Source organism: Drosophila guanche, unplaced genomic scaffold, assembly GCF_900245975.1.
Source record: "Drosophila guanche unplaced genomic scaffold, DGUA_6, whole genome shotgun sequence".
Classification (NCBI taxonomy): domain Eukaryota; kingdom Metazoa; phylum Arthropoda; class Insecta; order Diptera; family Drosophilidae; genus Drosophila; species Drosophila guanche.
In genome coordinates this window covers 1,823,023-1,840,612 of record NW_022995746.1, presented here as the reverse complement: position 1 = coordinate 1,840,612, position 17,590 = coordinate 1,823,023, and the positions used below count along the sequence as shown (strand labels likewise).

The 17,590-nt window shown below is 43.5% G+C and overlaps 2 protein-coding genes across 4 annotated transcripts in view; both read right to left on the bottom strand.

The window, feature by feature from the left end:
* Positions 1 to 17,590, bottom strand: part of LOC117582210 — a 93,684-nt gene that overhangs the window by 10,734 nt on the left and 65,360 nt on the right. The window contains exon 11 of the mRNA XM_034269818.1: positions 16,674 to 16,894. Within this exon, the coding sequence (XP_034125709.1) occupies positions 16,674 to 16,894 (221 nt within the window). The remainder of the gene's footprint in view (positions 1 to 16,673; positions 16,895 to 17,590) is intronic.
* LOC117581912 (receptor-type tyrosine-protein phosphatase kappa) lies at positions 11,347 to 14,287 on the bottom strand. Of its 3 annotated transcripts, none has more exons than XM_034269381.1 (2): positions 13,994 to 14,287; positions 11,347 to 13,830 (listed from the first exon to the last, which is right to left on the bottom strand). In XM_034269381.1, the coding sequence occupies exon 2, from the start codon at positions 13,738 to 13,740 to the stop codon at positions 11,692 to 11,694; it is 2,049 nt and encodes a 682-aa protein (XP_034125272.1). In that variant the 5' UTR covers positions 13,741 to 13,830; positions 13,994 to 14,287; the 3' UTR covers positions 11,347 to 11,691. The 3 variants fall into 3 exon arrangements, with proteins under 3 accessions (XP_034125272.1, XP_034125273.1, XP_034125271.1); XM_034269382.1 differs by having other exon boundaries at positions 11,347 to 13,827; XM_034269380.1 differs by having other exon boundaries at positions 11,347 to 14,287.

Genomic DNA, 17,590 nt, shown 5'->3' with positions numbered 1-17,590 from the left:
GAGAGAGTGAAAAATGAAGTTGCCACGCTGGGTTCTGTTAGTAGTGGAAGGCATCAAATCGGTTTGGTGTTTGCAGTTTGAATGATTTTCGGAGCTGCACTTAGAAGCTTATGTAACGGTAACTTTGATGAGATCACGGTAGAAGCGTTGCACCTGGCGAAGAGATTGAGCGGGGAGAGCGCAAGCAGAGAGCGCTAACAGTGAGCGGCAACAGGGAGCGCTAACAGTGCGCTTTAATTGAGCGCGATAACAGTACGCTGTAATTGGGAGCAGCAAGAGGCTGTTAGCTTGGTATGTTAACAGTGCTACTGCTCTGTAACAGCTGCTGTTGAGATCCACTTTAGCAGTTGTAATTCTTTGGTTCTTTCTCTTTCAAGTCATAACAGCAGCCGCTGCCGCTGCACACTTTGTCAAACGTATCTCCAGGGTATATCCAACTCCATACTTAATCATTCCGAGGCAACAAATTCCCCACACACCCAACCCCACGGCTGATTGAAAATAAGGAATTTGTTAAATGGATTTCGGCTGCTGGTGCTGCTGGGCTGCTTCTTTTGGGGTGAACATCAAAGGTGGGGCCTCAAATCTTTTCCGGCAGACTGAAATTGTGTCTTAAGCTCGACTCAACATGCATTAGCAACACGGCTAGGCCTTCAGAGTGTGAACGGGTCCGGGTCGGGTCATAAGGGAGGCTTTTCTCAGCCCCAAACCAGCCCCTCTGCCAAGAGAGAGCCAAACAAAGCCGCTTTTGCTGTTGAATACAGGAAAAACTGAGGGAAAAAAAGAAAAACAAAGCCGTTACACATGTGTCAAGGTAATAACGTTGCTGGGGCCTGAAACGGGAATTGCTGGGAGGGGGAGTGAGCCTCAGCCCAATGCCTATTCCCCATTCCCATGGCTACACGAATATCTGCCGCTGCTCCCTGGGTGTATGTCTGTCTGTCGACAGGTGTGCACAATTTCCAGTTGAATCTCGGGCAGCTTTGGCATGGCCCTAAACCAAAGCTCATTCCCCTGCCCCATGGCATGGCATTCCCTTAGTGTCACATTTTTAGCCCTTTCATACGTGCCCAGACAAAGGCACGAAAGGGTCAACACTATTTCGGGGCATTACGAGGCGGTTCTAGTTGCACATAACACCGCCCCGGCCCGCCCCAGCAGGAAATTTCTGTAGTGTTTCCCGCTTGTGTTGCTGCTTGGAGTTGAGCTTTACTTTTGGCGCATGTTATTGGCCACACAAAAGCTGTGCAAATAGCATTTAAATCCCAGGTATTCTCTTCATCTTTTTGTTACCCCAAATCGCCTTTGCCGTTGTTGCTGAGATTTCTCCTAAGGGCAGAGGCTCGAGAGTTTAGAGCTGCAAGTTATAAATAGAAATTAAATGAAAGTGGAGCCTGCACCAGAATAATTTGTAAACTGATTACTGAAACATTGAATACTGAATGGAATGCCAGAACACTGCAAATAAATATATTTTATTTCTCACATTTCTCTTGCCATGAATTCCAATCAAATTCGAAACTTTTTGCCCCACTCGATTATGCAACAATTTGGGGCTTGCAATTCGGGCTGGGCCTACCTGCTGCCACCGACAACAATTAAATCGACACAAGGGACAGGCACTGGGGAAGCATTTTTAATTGAAAATATTTTCCACTTTGGCACTGCCATTGACCGCAGAGCCCTGTCCGAAGCTGTCGGACTGTAGAATATAAATTTATACAGACGAAAAATGGGAGAGGGACAGGCACAGAATAAATGCCAAGCTGAATGTCTTTGGGGAGAGTCGGAGCGAGCCTTTCAGCACAGTTTATTGATTGTGCATTTAAATATTTTATTGCATTCTCCGGCAAAACCCAAAATAAGTTGCAAATGGATCTCCAAATATTTTAGCATATTCCAAGGCATCATCTACCACTTCTACCTCTCTCCTCTTAGCTTTTCTTATGGGGGGCAGGTGTCAACCTGTTTTTGTCAGTTATTTGAGACAATAATTTGTTGCCTTCTCTCTCTCTCTGGGTGGCCTCAGCATTCAGCAGTTTAATTAAAATTCCTATTCAGTGGCCAAATGCAATTTCCATCTTCTGTTGCAAGTATTTTTATTTTTCAGTGCGCTCTCTGCCCCACCCTTTAGTTCCTTCATGAAGCTCACATTTCTGTCAGTTTATTGCAATTCGTTTTATTTGGCAATGTAATCAAATTATGTTGCATAGAAAATTCTGTAAATTGTTTTATTGTTTGCCCAAAAATTCCATTTTAATACGATAAAAACCCAAAAATGTATCTTACTTTGAAGGAATTCCAATAATGTTGCAAAACATTTTTTTCGTACAGAGCAAAACCAAATGAAGTGGGTTTTAAAATGTGTTGCAATGTTCCCCGAGGTAATTGTGCATACGCCCTGTGGCGCACAGGAAGTGGTTGCCATGTAGGTCCGTAGCACAGTCAGAACATTTTTATGTATTTGATGTAAAAAATTTAATCTTATGTCTATGCGGAGTTTATGGCCTTTGTTTTATTCACTTTCAGGGGCAGTAGCTTGCAGGAGAGTGTTTAAATTCAAAGGAAATTCATTTGTAATTAACTCTTACACAAATCCCTTCCCTTGAAGACGTTTCTTTGCCCAATGTGCTGGCTTTTATCCACTCAAATGCTGGAGTACATGTTCACCATTCTTCTATGGAATTGTTAATCTTTAACAACAAACAAACAACGACAGCGCTCAAGCCTTTTTGCCAGCCATCCACTGGCTTAACTGAGGAAGGATTCAGAGTTCTACAGAAATTCAGAATTTGCAGTAATCATTTCCAGGAATACGTACATTTATCCCAGCATGTGTACCAACAAATTAACCTCTGAATTCCTCACTAAACCTTTTTGTGCTCGCACGCGTTGGCTTTAAGGTGGGCGTGGCATACTCGCCCCATTTGCAGACGTGGTAATTAATTAATGCTCATTAGTGGAGTCGAGCGAAGGACCCTGACAGGATGAGTGAGAGAACACACACACACACACACACATACAAAAGGGGGCGACGCATCAAATTTGATAAGCATTTAAGCATGTAACTCTGCACTTCCGTTGGGTGTGACAGTGTGTGTGTGTGTGTGTGTGTGTTGCTGATAGAGAGAGAGAGAGAGAGAGACAGATAGGCCATACGCGAGTGAGACAGTCAACTAATGCACAGGCTGCAATGATTTATTATTAGGTAGCTAAATTATTCACGCGTCCGTCGGGAAGATGGAGGAGCGGAAGAGCAGCAAATAAAGATTAATGATGGCATTGCCAGAATTTTTGCACGCCCCCCGACCAACCTGTCAGGCCCGTCTATTTAACTGTCTAACCCGGCAGAGCACACAATTCCCAGTCCCCTCTCTCTGCGCTCTCACTGGCTGTCTCTTGTTTTTGAAAGCTCCTTTGGGCAGATTTCCGCAGTTCACGCGGGGAACATACTCATATTACATTACATACAAGTCATCGGCCACAGCACCCAGTGCCCATCCCACTTCCAGAACCAACCCCAGCCACAGCCTCAGTCCCAACGCCATTCAGTTGAGCGTGAAATTTATGCATACGTGTGCAGGAAGAGGGCTACAAATATACATAAACATATATATATATAGTATACAGTGTATATCCATGGGTACAGCAGCTTCAGCATCTGGTTTATTCGCAGTTGGTTTTGCTGATCCACGATATGTTTCATTTACATATTTCCCCGTGAAAACTCTCTCTCTCTCTCTCTCTCTTTTTCGCTTCACCTTTGACGTTTTTAGTCGCGGTTCATAATTCTCATTAGAGTTGAATCGGGGATGAAGAGGAGCAGCAGAGGCTGGCTGGTGCTTGTTGAATATTTGCAAAATGTAATTTAAAGATTTAAGGAATCAGCATGGAAACTGATTAAAACTGTACAGCTAAAGCTAGATCTATGACTTTCTGCCAATAAATTATTGCAATTTCTGGCAATTTAATTAATTTCGTAACATTTCCGCTACGTTCAGCTTGGAATTTCCTTTGCCATATTCTCCTACTTCTATTCTGTTTGTTATTTCCAATTTGTTTGCTTAAACAGAACTTCATTTTACTTGCATTCTGTTTTGTGTGTGATTATTACCTTATTAGATTCCCCATTTGACCAGCAGGCAGAGGGACACACAGGGAAGGAAATACGTAAAGTATATTGATGGTTTGATAGTTTTCCCCTAACTGCACACACATACCCTTTCTCCCCCGGTCGACATCCAACAATAACAATTATTCATTCAATATGCGAATAGGTAAACATAATTTAATATCATTTATGTTTATTACTTGTAGCCGGGTGTCCCCCCAAGCTCGGCCTTTGATTCGAATCAAATGCAATACAACAAATGTCTGGGGAATGGACTCCACTCCACCTTCATTCTGTTTAGTAATCGATGCCTGGAATGGCATTATGCTGCAGCCTACAAATACAATAAATTTCAATTAAAATCAAAAAGTGCCTTCATATACCCGAAACCCGGACACAAGCAAACAAACAGTAAGTGAGGCAAGGCAAGCATGTTGGCAATTTAGGCCAGAACCTGGACCTGGACAACATCTCCTTGACAGCAGCTGCCAGACCTGAGCCATGGCTCTGAGCTTTGTAATTTTAATTAAGTGGGAGAGAGAGCGATCAGGAGCGAAGCCCCGAAGCTAGTCCAGAGGAAGAGCTTGGACGCCTTAGAGTGGCCATTAAATATGCAGGCAGCTGGCCCAGCCTGATGATGATGGATAGTGGCAACTGACAGGCGGCAGGTCAGTTCAGTATTTGTGGCCAGTGTGATAAGTGCACAGAGCCAAAAAGAAAAGGGTTATTTTGCCAAGATTCTTCGGTTTTAAAAGTTCATATTGAATGAAATTTCTATTACAACTGTTGCATATAATAATCATTATTGTAATATAATATTTAAATATTCTTGCATAATTTTTTCGAGTGGTTTCTAAAGGCCAAAGATTCTCAGAAATTTTCTTACAAAAAGAGCTACTGTTAAGTAAATTTAATCAAGAGCTTATGAGTTGCATGCCACAGACACGTGACACCAGCAACTAAAGAGAGCCACACACAAAAAGACAAAAATTATCCTTGGTTCGCTAGTTAATTTCGAGAGCCAAACACAGGAGTTAACAAATTTTGTTGATGCATTTCAACAATGATAAACAAAAAAGGAGCAGCTCTGCCCAGCAGCTTTTGTTGTGCCATTATAATGAGCTATCCCTCTCTCTGTCACTCTCTTTTAGTTGTTGAACAAATTTTGTAAAGCTTTTTCAGCATACATATACACTGTGTAATACACTCCCTACAGCCCACACAGATGAGACACATTTCTCCCACTGCCAGCTGCCACTTCATCTCTGCCCACGCTGGGCACCACTGCTGCTCCATTGCTGCACCACTGGCACCACTGTTTATATATTTTGTTTGCCCCTGGTTCATTATGTATTTAATTACGCTTTTGTGCATTTTACAACACTCCCCACACACAGGAACAACCACGCATGCTGCCGAGCACTAAGCCGCAAAAAAGTTGCACTAGTGGAGAAAAAGTTTCTACAGCTTCCGCTCCACCTTCTCCTCTCCTCCGCCTAAATGTCATTAGCAATTTCTGCAACGCCCCAACAACTTGAAACTTTACGTGTAAAATAATCAAATTATAGTTTAATATTTAATTAAATATTTCTGAAGCTTAGTAAGCAGTGCAGGTTGCCTGTACCCCTGCAGCCTCACTGCTTCCTGCCCCAGCGGAAAATAATACATGTGCTAAGGAGTGTTTAAGGAGTGAGCATCCAGCTTCCAGCTTCCAGATGGTCTCCATAAACCTATTTGGGAATGCTCAGATAATTTTAAATTTTATTTATTTGAATTCTAAATCATGTTCACTTTCTCTATGGCAAATTGTCTGACATTAAACATGATTCAGCGACTCATTGGCTACACGGTAACAATTGTTATATAAATCCTTATCCCTATCCCCATACCTTCAACACACCTTTCCACTGCAAACCGTGTGTATATGTAATTACATTATGCACCCAATCCCCCTCTGTGTTATGAATGGCGTTTTTCAACTCTTCCTCTGCATACCACTTCCGCTTTTCCGCTTCGTGGGCAATGTTTTGTGCGGTTTGTGCATTACATAATTAGTGACTAGCGAGGATTGGTTTTGTGCATATTGTGCAGGTGCAGAGCTGCGATTGTGATTGCGAATGCGTCTGGTATTGGTATTGGTAAAGGTATTATTCGTGGCAAATCTGGCATATGGCCATTAGGCACATCAATAAATATTTGATTATAATTTGTTGATTTACAACTATTTGGTTGTACGTAATGAATAAGCTACAAATTGCCGAGCAATTTGTTCGAATAGAAACTACAAATAAATATGCAAAACAATTATTTACGGGGAAGCGACAAAAGGAAATTGATTTATTTCGCATCCAATTTGGGCAAAGGCAAAAATGGAATTTGGATGATTAATTAGTGAAATAATTAGCAGTACTTTAAACCAGGAAACTGTTGACACAAAGCTGTTAAAGTGGGGAAAATCTTTTCATTGCATTTCCTTTCTTAACCGCAGTGGTTTGGGGGGTTAAACATTTTAAAAGATTTATTTGCTTCCGTTTCCCTCAAGAGCTGCTGCATTCTTTGACTGCGGAAGTATTCCCCAATGTGGCTGCCACTCTCTCTCTCTCTCTCTCTCTCTCTCTCTTTTTCCACACATGCAACAGCTAAAACTACAGCAATTTCTGGTTGCATTATTGGCCTTTGTTTGAGCCATTTTGTTGGCACGGTTGGGGGGCCCTCTCATTTGGTTTCGTTGTTTAGCTTATTCAATTATACAACGTCTGCTTGTGTTTGCTTTTGGCTCCACTCCACTCTGCTCTACACTCGGCACACTCCTGTTCCTAGAGCAATTGCCATTGCCATTGCAGTGATGATGCCTATTATACACCTGTATGCACACCCTTCTCGGCATTCAGTCACGCATATGGCAGCCGCCTGGCACGCCTACGTGAGCATTGACGGGGCCAGCGCAATGAGTTTATAATAAGAAGAATAATAATAATAATATGTCGGTGGCATAATGCATAAACATTTAGCCATTTATAAACGCCCAGCGCCAACAGACAGACAGAGAGAGAGAGAGCAAAGGACATACAGGCAATGGCCGGGGCCATTGTGTTGGTCTTTCACACAGAGAGAGAGAGAGAGAGAGAGAGAGAGAGAGAGAGGAGGAGGTGCCACAATGTGCACTGCATAATTGTGTCTGGTGCAAAAAGGAAGAAGGAGTCTGTGTGCCTGGGAGGCCTTCACGTTTGCCATTTTCCACGTGCTTGGGGTGAAAATGAGTGGCACTAATTTGATATGACATGAAATTAAATTTAAATAATTAAACGAATGCCTTTTGTTCCACCCATTCCTAGTTCACTTTTCACAGTTCGTTTTCAATTAATTGCAAATAAGCTGCAGCTCTCTGGGGCAACATTAAAGCTTGATTGCAGCACTACAAATATTTATTATTGATGAGTAATGAAAGAACTAGCATGGCAGTGTCTTAAACACATTCGCACTCCCAAATCTACATTAATTCCATTGACAACTAAAGCTCAAAAGTGCACAGCAACCGCAGGAGTTGAGCTCGTTTTAATTTAAATGCATTACTAAATCGTAGATATCCACCGAGTGGTGCTTAAACATCGGCAAATGCCGAACAATTATGCGAATAATCAATGGGCTGATTATTATTATTGTGCGATTGTGCGACCCCTTGGGGGCTTAGCATACTTTCCAGCGCTGCGCTGACAATTTCCAATTACAAACAAAAGCGTAGATAACTTTTTACTTAATATGCTTTTCAATGTTAAAACTAAAAACTATGAGAAGTGCGAGCACATTCCCCAGAGAGTGCTGGAGTAATGAAAATTGCAAATCAAAACCAATAATTCAATCGAGAAACCAGCGAAGACAATGGGCAATGGCTTGTGTGGAGTATTGTGCTTGTCAGGCTATAGATTTAATTAATGTTAACACGACGCCTTCGACATGCACACAATACAAATACACACACACACACACACACACACACACACAAAGACAGAGAAGAAGTACATACATGTACATCGGCATGGGCGCATTCATTCCGATTGCACTTGGCTCGAGTCTGTCTGTGGATGACTGACAAATTGAAATGGTTTGCCCGTTTGACTAAGCGACTGACTTTGCCTCAGACTTTATACATACATATATATCTACAGTACTCCTACGCAGCAATGCATTTGGCTGTGTGTCTGTTCAAGCATTTGCTTAATGTCTATTGTTGTACACACATGAAGTCTGGCTTTGGCTCTGGCTCTGGCTCCGTATGTGCATGTGCGTTGGGCTGTCATGTCTGGACTATGCAGCTGCCATTTGGTTTGTTGGCACTCTAGTTTACTGGCTGGGGTTTATTGTAAACAAGTGTGCTAACAACTGCAAGACCCCAAACCCAAAACCCTCAACCCAATGCTGTCGCTACATCTGTAGATGTGCAAGACAAAACTCTCACCCAGGGAGACACAAGACAAAGTCTCTTTACTCTGCTGCAAATGTGCCGCCATTAAATAGTGATTTCACATGTGAAGCAGCTAAGCAGAACAGCGATTAAAGTGTGCCAGATCTATCTGTGAATCGTATGGTTAGGCACTCAATGGAAAGAAAATGTGTGGCAAAAACAACCTTTTGGCAACCTTTTTCGGAAATTTGTAACTCTTAATCAATGCAGTTTAGAATATGAATATTCCTCTTACCCAATCGAACCCCTTTAAGTCTTTAATCCCATGAAAATGTCCTTGAACATCCTGTCCTGCCCCAAATGTACACCCCCACGACAACTGCCCATCCTTTCATAGCCAGGCCGCCCATAGAGTTCCACTTTGCTAATCCACTGTGATTCGCTTTCATAACTTTATGTGTGTGCCATAAATTGTTGGCACACAGCCCCCGAAATTAATTGCCACTGACTTTTTAATTAACTAAAACTTAATTGTCCTCTCCCGCCACCCCCTGCCAGGCAGCATCTTTCCCTCCCCCCACTTTGCTGTGTTTTTGTTTTGCTGTTGGCCACGCGCTGCCTGCTGTTGGCTTTTGTATTAATAGCTCGTAAATATAAATTTCCAGAGAAAATACAAAAAACTAATTGGTTTATTTGTCTGGCGATATTTGGCATAAAATTCGGCACACAAATTTGCACGCTGCATGAGTTTTCCCCGCAATTAAACAGAGAGAGAAAAATGGAAAATCCCCGAGCGCAAATTTCATTTATGAGTAATGTGGAAAAACATTCGATCGATTTACGCTTTTGCTTTAAATTCCTTTAGAGATTTTTTGTCTGCAATTTTTCAATTTCATATGGCGGACAGTTTTTCCCCAGTTTCAGTTTTCTGCTGATGTCATTGCGCGGCTCGAAGTTTTACTATTATTGCCGCTTCGGTTTTATGGCTGACTAAAGCAAAGTGTGCTGTCATTTATCGATTTTATAGCCAAACCTCCACTTCAGTACACTCCACACGCTGAAGCTCCAGCTCCTCTCTCTCTCTCTCTCTCTCGGCACCCACTCAATGGCTGCCCCGTGCCTTATCGCCGTGCCATATCTATACATGGACAACGCCTCTGTTTGATTTGCACGCATTAAACTGTAATCTGGTCAAGGTTTATATGAATGGATGGTGCGAGTATTGTTGCTCATGGCTCATGGCACTGGCCCTCTGGCTGGATCGCTTTTGTCTGGATTTTTGTTTATCGTATGAGCATCTCGATTCGTTTGCCAAATGTACATTCGCCTCCCCCACTCCATCTCCCGCCATACGATCTCAATTTTTAATGCGCCAGGGCAAACATTTTGATTGATATTTCGAATTTATGACTCAGCCGAGGAATGCCAAATGTACAGTGTACATACAAGCGAGATCTGCATAATCTCCAATGAGGAAAAGACAGTGCCTGACATGGTTGTAGGTCAAGTGAAATTTACGAACATTTCACAGAGGTAAAATTGCCACAAAGGCGTTTAAAATAAATGAAATAAAATACTTTTATCAGACAATGATGTTTCCTTTAAAAATGTATCCAATGCTCTACATTTATGCCACAAACTGTACGCAGTTTTATGGCACAACCGCTGGGGCTGGATCATTGTTTATTCATGAAAATTCTTTGAAGTACTTAGTTTGGCGAACGATCCTCAAGTGAGATCAGAGAGAAAATAACAAACCTAAGTTCAAATTTGAGATTGTTTGTGTATTGGGCATAAACTTTGGTGTTATAAATATTTGGTGAATATTCGTTAAGGAAACATTAATCATGAATAAATTGTTTGCAAGGAATTTGCTCAGACTTCCAGGAAACTTCTTTCCATTTCCCTTCAATATTAATTAACAAAACACAATTTTAAAGTTATTTTCATTTCGTTTCTTATTGGTTTCTGTTTCTCCTCCTCCTCTCCTCACTTATCTACGCTTCTCGTCTAAATGTTTTTATGTCTTCTCTATGTATATTGGACATTGAATCGATCAAAAATACATGCTCTTTCTTTTTCGTTTGTCACATTTAAAAAAATAAATAATTCCATTACAATTACAACAATATACATATGTATGTAGGTTTCTCTTTGTGTGTGTTTCTGTCTGTTCTAATGCATAAATGCGAAAATACAGGAAAATTATTATACAATCATATACTTATGTACGAGTGTGTACAAGTGTGTGTGTGTGTGTGTGTTTACTATAAATAAATAATAATATATAAAGTTTGGTTCTCTCCATTCCCCCTGAAGTTTTTTTTGCAATTAATATTCTCCTTTAACATGAGTAAAAAATCAAATTTCATACCGGAAAAACAATCTCTTCCATCCTCCAACTTTTACAGCAGTACATAACATTCATATATATGTATATCTCTATGTAGTATATATAAATAGATTCATATGTGTTTAAGGTATTTGTGTGTGTTTGTGTGATAGTTAGATATATATCAACAATTGCCCAGGTAGCAAGTTCTTTAAGAGTAAACGTAAACATAGATGTAACTATTTAGGATGTATAAATATAAATATAAATATAAATATAAATATAAATGGTAATCGTAATAGTTTCCACTCTTTCATCACTCTCTTCTGTTCACTTCTCTCCGCTTCGTCTCATAACATTTATCATCGTAACAAACAACAATTAGGGTTTTACACATGGCACATACAGTTCAGATCAATGGGCAAATAGTATATATAATAGATATAGTTTATAGATATAGTAGATATATAGTTAAATAGTTTTTTGTTGTGTGTTTTTTTGTATGGTCCTGCCAGTCGTGTGGCACGCGGACCTCTTGCAAAAACCAAAAGGAAAAACAAGTAAAAATGTGCACTCGCTTTTTGGCTCAGCGGGCGTGAAATTTCATTTCGATGCGCCGCTTGAAAAGTGAGTTAACAAAATCGGTTTTTGGTGGACAACAAAATACTCAGTATTATTGCTTTAAGGCGGTGTGTGTGTGTGCCCCACCCATAGATGGGGGAGGCATCAAATGTGGACCACTTGTTCAAGTTGAGTTTCATCATTGTTAACCATTAAAGCAGCCTGAGCTGGGTCGCTTCGGAGCGCCCAAAAATAACAAAAGTCACGCACAACTTTCGCGTCCAATCAGTCCTTCTTGTTGAGGAAGTGCAGGACATAGTGCAGGACCAGATCGTAGCAGTACTTGTACTCGGTCATGTTCTCCACCAGCTGCGGCCTGTGACGGCGCACAGTTTTGACCGCCTGAAAGACATCGACCTCCCCGTGCTGGATGACCTGCTCGATGCACGCATTCGCGGCACAGTAGACACCGGCCCGACTGCGACCATCGGGCGAGACAACGCAGACGGGGCCATAGTCGACCTTGTTCCGCCATATCTCCACCATGTTCATCAGATAAACCAGCGAATTCGTCGAGCTGGGCACCTTGTGGCCCATTGGCCAGCAGGTGAGCTGAAACAGCTGGACGGTCCTCGTGGGCGCCTTCACCCCGGCCATCATTTCGGTTAAGGAAACAATTTTCTTGTTGATCTTGAACTCCCACTGCTTGATGTTTGTGTAGCTCTTCGACATGACATAGTGCACGGAGAACACTGGGCCGTACTTTTCCATCTTGGACTTGTTTGGCCAGAAGGAGGGATACGACTGGGACTGGGAGGGCGGCTGGCAGAGCACCACCACTGCGGAGCACTCCTGATCGTAGACCAGCGACCAGAACTCGCCCAGCGTGTGCTTCATGGGCCACTCGGTGACAATGTACTCGCGCGGCTTGGTGTATCCATCGACAAACACCGAGTTGATGTAGTCCGTGAAGGCGTTGCCCTGGAAGGAGGTGAGGTAGGGCCGGAAATTATCCGGCGGCACACACAGCACATCCCGGTTCTTCTCTCTGTTGTCTGCGCGATGTCCGCCAGCACAGTCGCCGATGGTGAATCGCGGTGTCTGCTTGCAGATCTGATCGTACTCCATTTGGTACTCGTTCAGCTTGGTGCCAGAGTTGCGGCGGGCCTTGGCCTTGAGGCGATCCGAGAGCTCGGAGACGGGGAACCACGTCTTGCCGCAGATGATGTGCTCCTCCAGCGTGTCGTAGATGAACTTGTACTGCTCCACGTTCTCCACGAGACCCTTGCGCGACTGCCGCAGCTTCTTCAGGTAGCCAAAGACATTGAAGCACTCCTCCTCCTCGGCCAGCTCTAGATTGGCATCGATGGACATGTAGACACCAGAGCGACCGCCGCCATCGCTGCAATGCACCAGAATGGGTCCACGCATGTCGTCCTCGTCCTTGATGATGTTGCCCACGACCAGGCGCACTCTGCGGCGGAACTCCAGCAGCGCGTTGGAGAAGGGACACGAGTGGGAGTACCATTCGGTGTAGTGGAACTGCAGGATCAGCCGCTCATCGCACACCTCCCCCTGCTCGTTCTTCTTGTACAGCCGAAAGGTGCGAATGTGGAAATTGGCCAGCTGCTCCTCCCTCACGATATTGATGTGTATGTCGCCGTATGTCTCGTGCACCTCCATGTTGGCTGGCCAGTACTGGTGGCACATCACCTTGGCAAAGTCAAAGGTCTTCGTGAGCATCACAATGGCGCTGATGTTCTCCTGCCACACCATGCGCCAGTAGGCCACGACTGTCTCCAGCACAGGTCCCTGGGTCACGATGTACGCGTTTGGCTTGAGCAAACTGTCCACATAGGAGGCATTCACATAGTCCGAGTCCTGCAGTCCGCCCACCTTCTCCAGCACCACGCGATTGTAGTCATATGGAATGCACTTGGGATTCTGATTCTTCTCCTGATTGTTCTTCTTCAACGCATGCCGACAGGTGTTTGTCTCCACTTTCGCTGCCGTTTGGAACTCTAGTTTGTACAGCACTGGGAACTTTCTGCGCAGATCGCACAGTTTCAGGAAATGTCTTATATCGATGGGTCCATTGGGTATGGTCTTGGAGAGCGAATTGTTCTCGTCGCGTGCCTCCAGTTTGATGCGTTCGAAGGAGAGCAAACCGCTGTTCAGCATGCTCAGCTTTATGGTATTCGGTATGGAGACAATGGCGCGGCTCTTGCGCTGCTGCTTCTCGACGTCATCGTAGCGTGCGGATGACCTCGACCTGTGCTTGCTGCTCTGCTTTTGCCCACCAGCACCGCCTGCTGTTGTGGCTGCTGCTGTCATGGCTGCTGCTTCTTCGTTGTTGTTCCCTGTCTGTTGTGCTGCTGCTGCCTCTGGTGACGCTGCCTCCTCTGTACCTGCCTGTACAAGCTGCTGCGTTGTCATCATCAATCACGGGTGTTCGTATGTGTGTTTGTGTGTATAGAGGAAGTAGTCGATTAGTCCACTTGGCTCATCATTTTTGCTCGAAGTTTGTTGGTTAGTAGTGCTTGCGCTGTTCCCTGGGTTAGTAGTTAATCGTTAGCTTTTTGTTCACCTTTTCTTTCCCCAAATGTGCGTTTTCCGTACCAGCAGCAAATTTCGAATTTCTTTTTCGAGTATTTTGTCTCTACGTATCGCTGTCGCTGGCTGAGTGTATATTTTCTGTGTATTCGTTTCGCTGTGTATTTTCCTCCTATTCTCTGCTTCCTTCCTTCTTTCTGTTCTCGTTCTCGTTCTCCACACTACAACACTTCACAACTGCCACGGAGGAGCTTGGGTCTCTGTACAATGCTGGCAGCTGCCTCTCGTTGGGGCGAATTTCGTTCGTCGACTGAACCGCTGCACCCCACAATGAAGCGACACGAGCCGCAGCACAGCCAAACCGATGGCATTCCTACCACACCACGAGCGCAGGTTCGGGGCGAAATCTGCCAGAGAGAGCGCGCGCAGAGAGCGCGGAGAGCGCGTTCTCACCACGGACACATGTGACTCTGGCGCCTCTGGCGTCGGTGGGTGCCAGTGGCGGGTATTTATAGCGAGCGCGGGCGGACAACGTTAAGTGGGGAGACAGTGGTACAAGACGGCAATAAAAGGTAAAGAATTGTGCGGTAGTAGAACAGAGGCAGACAAAATTGTTGCTTAAAGTCGATTTTTCACTCTGAATATTCTTCGAAATAAATAAAATATTTCTTTGTATAATATTATCTCAACTCATGTTCGATTTATTAATTCCCTAAGTTATTCCTTTACATCTGCCCATAGTTTTCCTTTATACTCCCCATTGTCTTGTCCCACAGTGCAATTCACCTTATAGTATGAATGAAAATTTCGATTTTGCCATTGCCTGTTCGTTTTCATTGCGGCGAAATATTTCCATTTCGGTTGCCACCTTTTTCGCTCTTTCTATGCTCTCGCTTCTCCTACTGCCACACTCTCTGGGCGCCTGCGCCTGGCTGCATTTTTCACTTTTCATTTTCGTATTTTGTTCTCGGCAGCTCGGCATCTATTGTTTTGGGAATGTGTAATTGAAAATTCCGCAGGTTTAAATGAGGAAGTGACGCTGATTTCGGTGTTGTTATTTTCCATATTTAATTGGCCCACAAACAGATGACAGAAGAGCAAACAGAACAGGCCCAGGAATATATCATTTTGATGCATAAATAATCAACAAAAAATGGAATGGGAATCAGTAAATTTACAATTTCCTGCCTTGAATCAGCAGCAGCTGTGATCATTTTCTGTTTGTTGATATTTTCCACTGTTGTTCTTAACATTTTTGCACTTTTTTTCGAAACAAATTGTAGGTTTTATTTTCTGTTTTCTTTTCTGTGTGTGTGAGTGTGTGTAATTTGTGCACATTTTATTTCCGCATGCACTTTGTCTGTCGCTGCGTTTCACTGTAAATAGACTTTTGGCACTAGCCCACAGCCAAAGAGGAAGCGGACGGCGGCCAGAGGCCCGTCAAGATGTGCCATGAAGAACACCCAAAAACACACACACAGAACAAAAAAATAGAAACAAGAATGAGGCATTTATAAGATCTAAACAGTCGAAGCATTAAATACACTTTGGGTTAAGTGTTAAAAATCTGCGAACAATGCGCAATATTCCTGTACAAACTTAAAGTAAATCTCTGGCAAACTCAGGGCAAAGATTGGCTGGAAATCCACCAAACAGGCTCTTATATTAACTAACAACAATAAAAGTATTCACATATTTTACAGAACTAAATATACCCATCGAAAGTGCATCAAAAACACACCATCGGATTGCGTTGTAATCATGTTTGAACATCATCATGACGAGGAAATTTCGAATTTCAAAATAATTACACGAGCATACAGCAGCCAGCAAAAGAGTCTTTTAGAAGACAAAACGGAAATATTGTAATCGCTTGTGTGCGGTTTTTCTTTGAGTCAGTAAGGGGCAGGAAAAATTCGGATGAAAATGCGTTTTGTTGGCCTTGATGTTTGACAGCATCAAGTTTGATGACCTCCTTCAGTGCAGATTGCAGCGAAAAGTTCTTTGAATGGAAATTCAAGATCACAAGCGACTGATTTAACACCCCATCGATATGCCAGCAATTACTTGATCCGATTTGGCGCTGCTCTCCTCTCACAAATTCTGTTTAGAGTAATTTATAATAACCATTATATGGATTCCAAGTTGTATTCCCGGCTGGTTGGCCGCAGCTTATGGGCCATTAGTTCTGGTTACTGGTCCGGGGCCGAGTCCTAATTTAATATATATGATCCAGCGCATCCCCCCACCGCACCCGTGCACAGGTCACACGAAAATCCCAGCAGCAAAGCCGCCTTGGCAATTGTAAACTGTAGTAGGCACCTAATTTGAGAACTGTTGAACCATTTAGAGGGCACAAAGCGCACGAAAGCGGCCTACAGAAAGGGCACTTAAGTACATAACTGCCTTGCCGGGGTCTCTCCTACTCTGACTCCCCTTTATATCCAGCATATTTCGTCCTGCGACACACACACACACACACACACACACTGCACATGTTTATGGCCGGGCTAACAAAGCGTTGACTGCGGTTGACCGTAGTTACAATGAAGTTGAGCAGGGGCCGTAGGACGAAGCCAAAAGGACGACGCATCATCAGCGACCAAATCCCCGTGTAAGCCGGCAACTGACAGAGGAACCCGCGCAACACACAGGACCAAGGACCCAACTAATTAGCATTAAATCAGGTGTAAGGGGAAGCGAATGGGACTTACCTTCCCGAAGAGGGTGAGTCCGCCATGTTTCATATTGAAGGTCGGTGCGTCCGCATAACTTGAATCGGCCCACGGCGTATGGCAAGTGGAGGTGAGTGTCATATACCGCACTCCGATCGCATAAAGGGTGCGCAGCACGGCCAAGGAGCCGCCCAGGGAGTGTCCACCCTCGACGCCAGTCAGCGAGCAGAGCTGTTGGTTCTTGTGCGCATCAATGATGTCTGCAAAGATGGATGGAAAAAGTTCAAATAAATTATTTATCTGTCGTAGATTTTTAGCTCAAGTTTCTTGCGGTTGAGCAGACTCAAAACTTAAAATTTTGCCATTGTTTCGGTTCGTAAGTAACATTTGTTGTTGCTGGTCTGTCAGTTGGTCGGTTGCCCCCATTGAGCACTACTCAGAATACAATGTGGTTAGTTTTTGGTGTCAGTCTCTCCCCCACTGGTGCTTCATCTGTCAGTTTATCCTTTTTGTTGAGAAGTTCCAGTAACGGTCCCAGTGCCATAAAACAAAACATTTCGCTGTGCCATGCAATATTTACGCTTGTCTTGGCTAAAACTAGGGAGTCAGAGAGACAGACACAGACCCTGAACCCACAGTTAAAGCCCGACCCAAAACAGCTTTGATCTGTTTCTTGACATTCTATTTTGTTGGCCGGGCACTTGTCAAAATACTTGAACATTGTTCGTTCCGTTCACTCCACTCCACTTCACTTCACTCCACTCGTTCATTCATTATTGTTTTTAGTCAGCAAAGCTTGAACAATGTTTGCTTAAAGTTCTTGGGGCCAAGTTTTATGTGCAATTTTCCGAGTGGCCGAAAAACTTGTAGTGCCTTAAAATATTAAATTTGCTTTGACATTTCAAGTGCATCGAAAGTGGTTGTCATTGATGAATCTGAATCTGAAAGCTTTTATG

What these genes read in the sequence shown, in the direction of transcription:
- LOC117581912 (XM_034269380.1), bottom strand. Translation starts at nt 13,845, where the DNA reads ATGATGACAACGCAGCAGCTTGTACAGGCAGGTACAGAGGAGGCAGCG.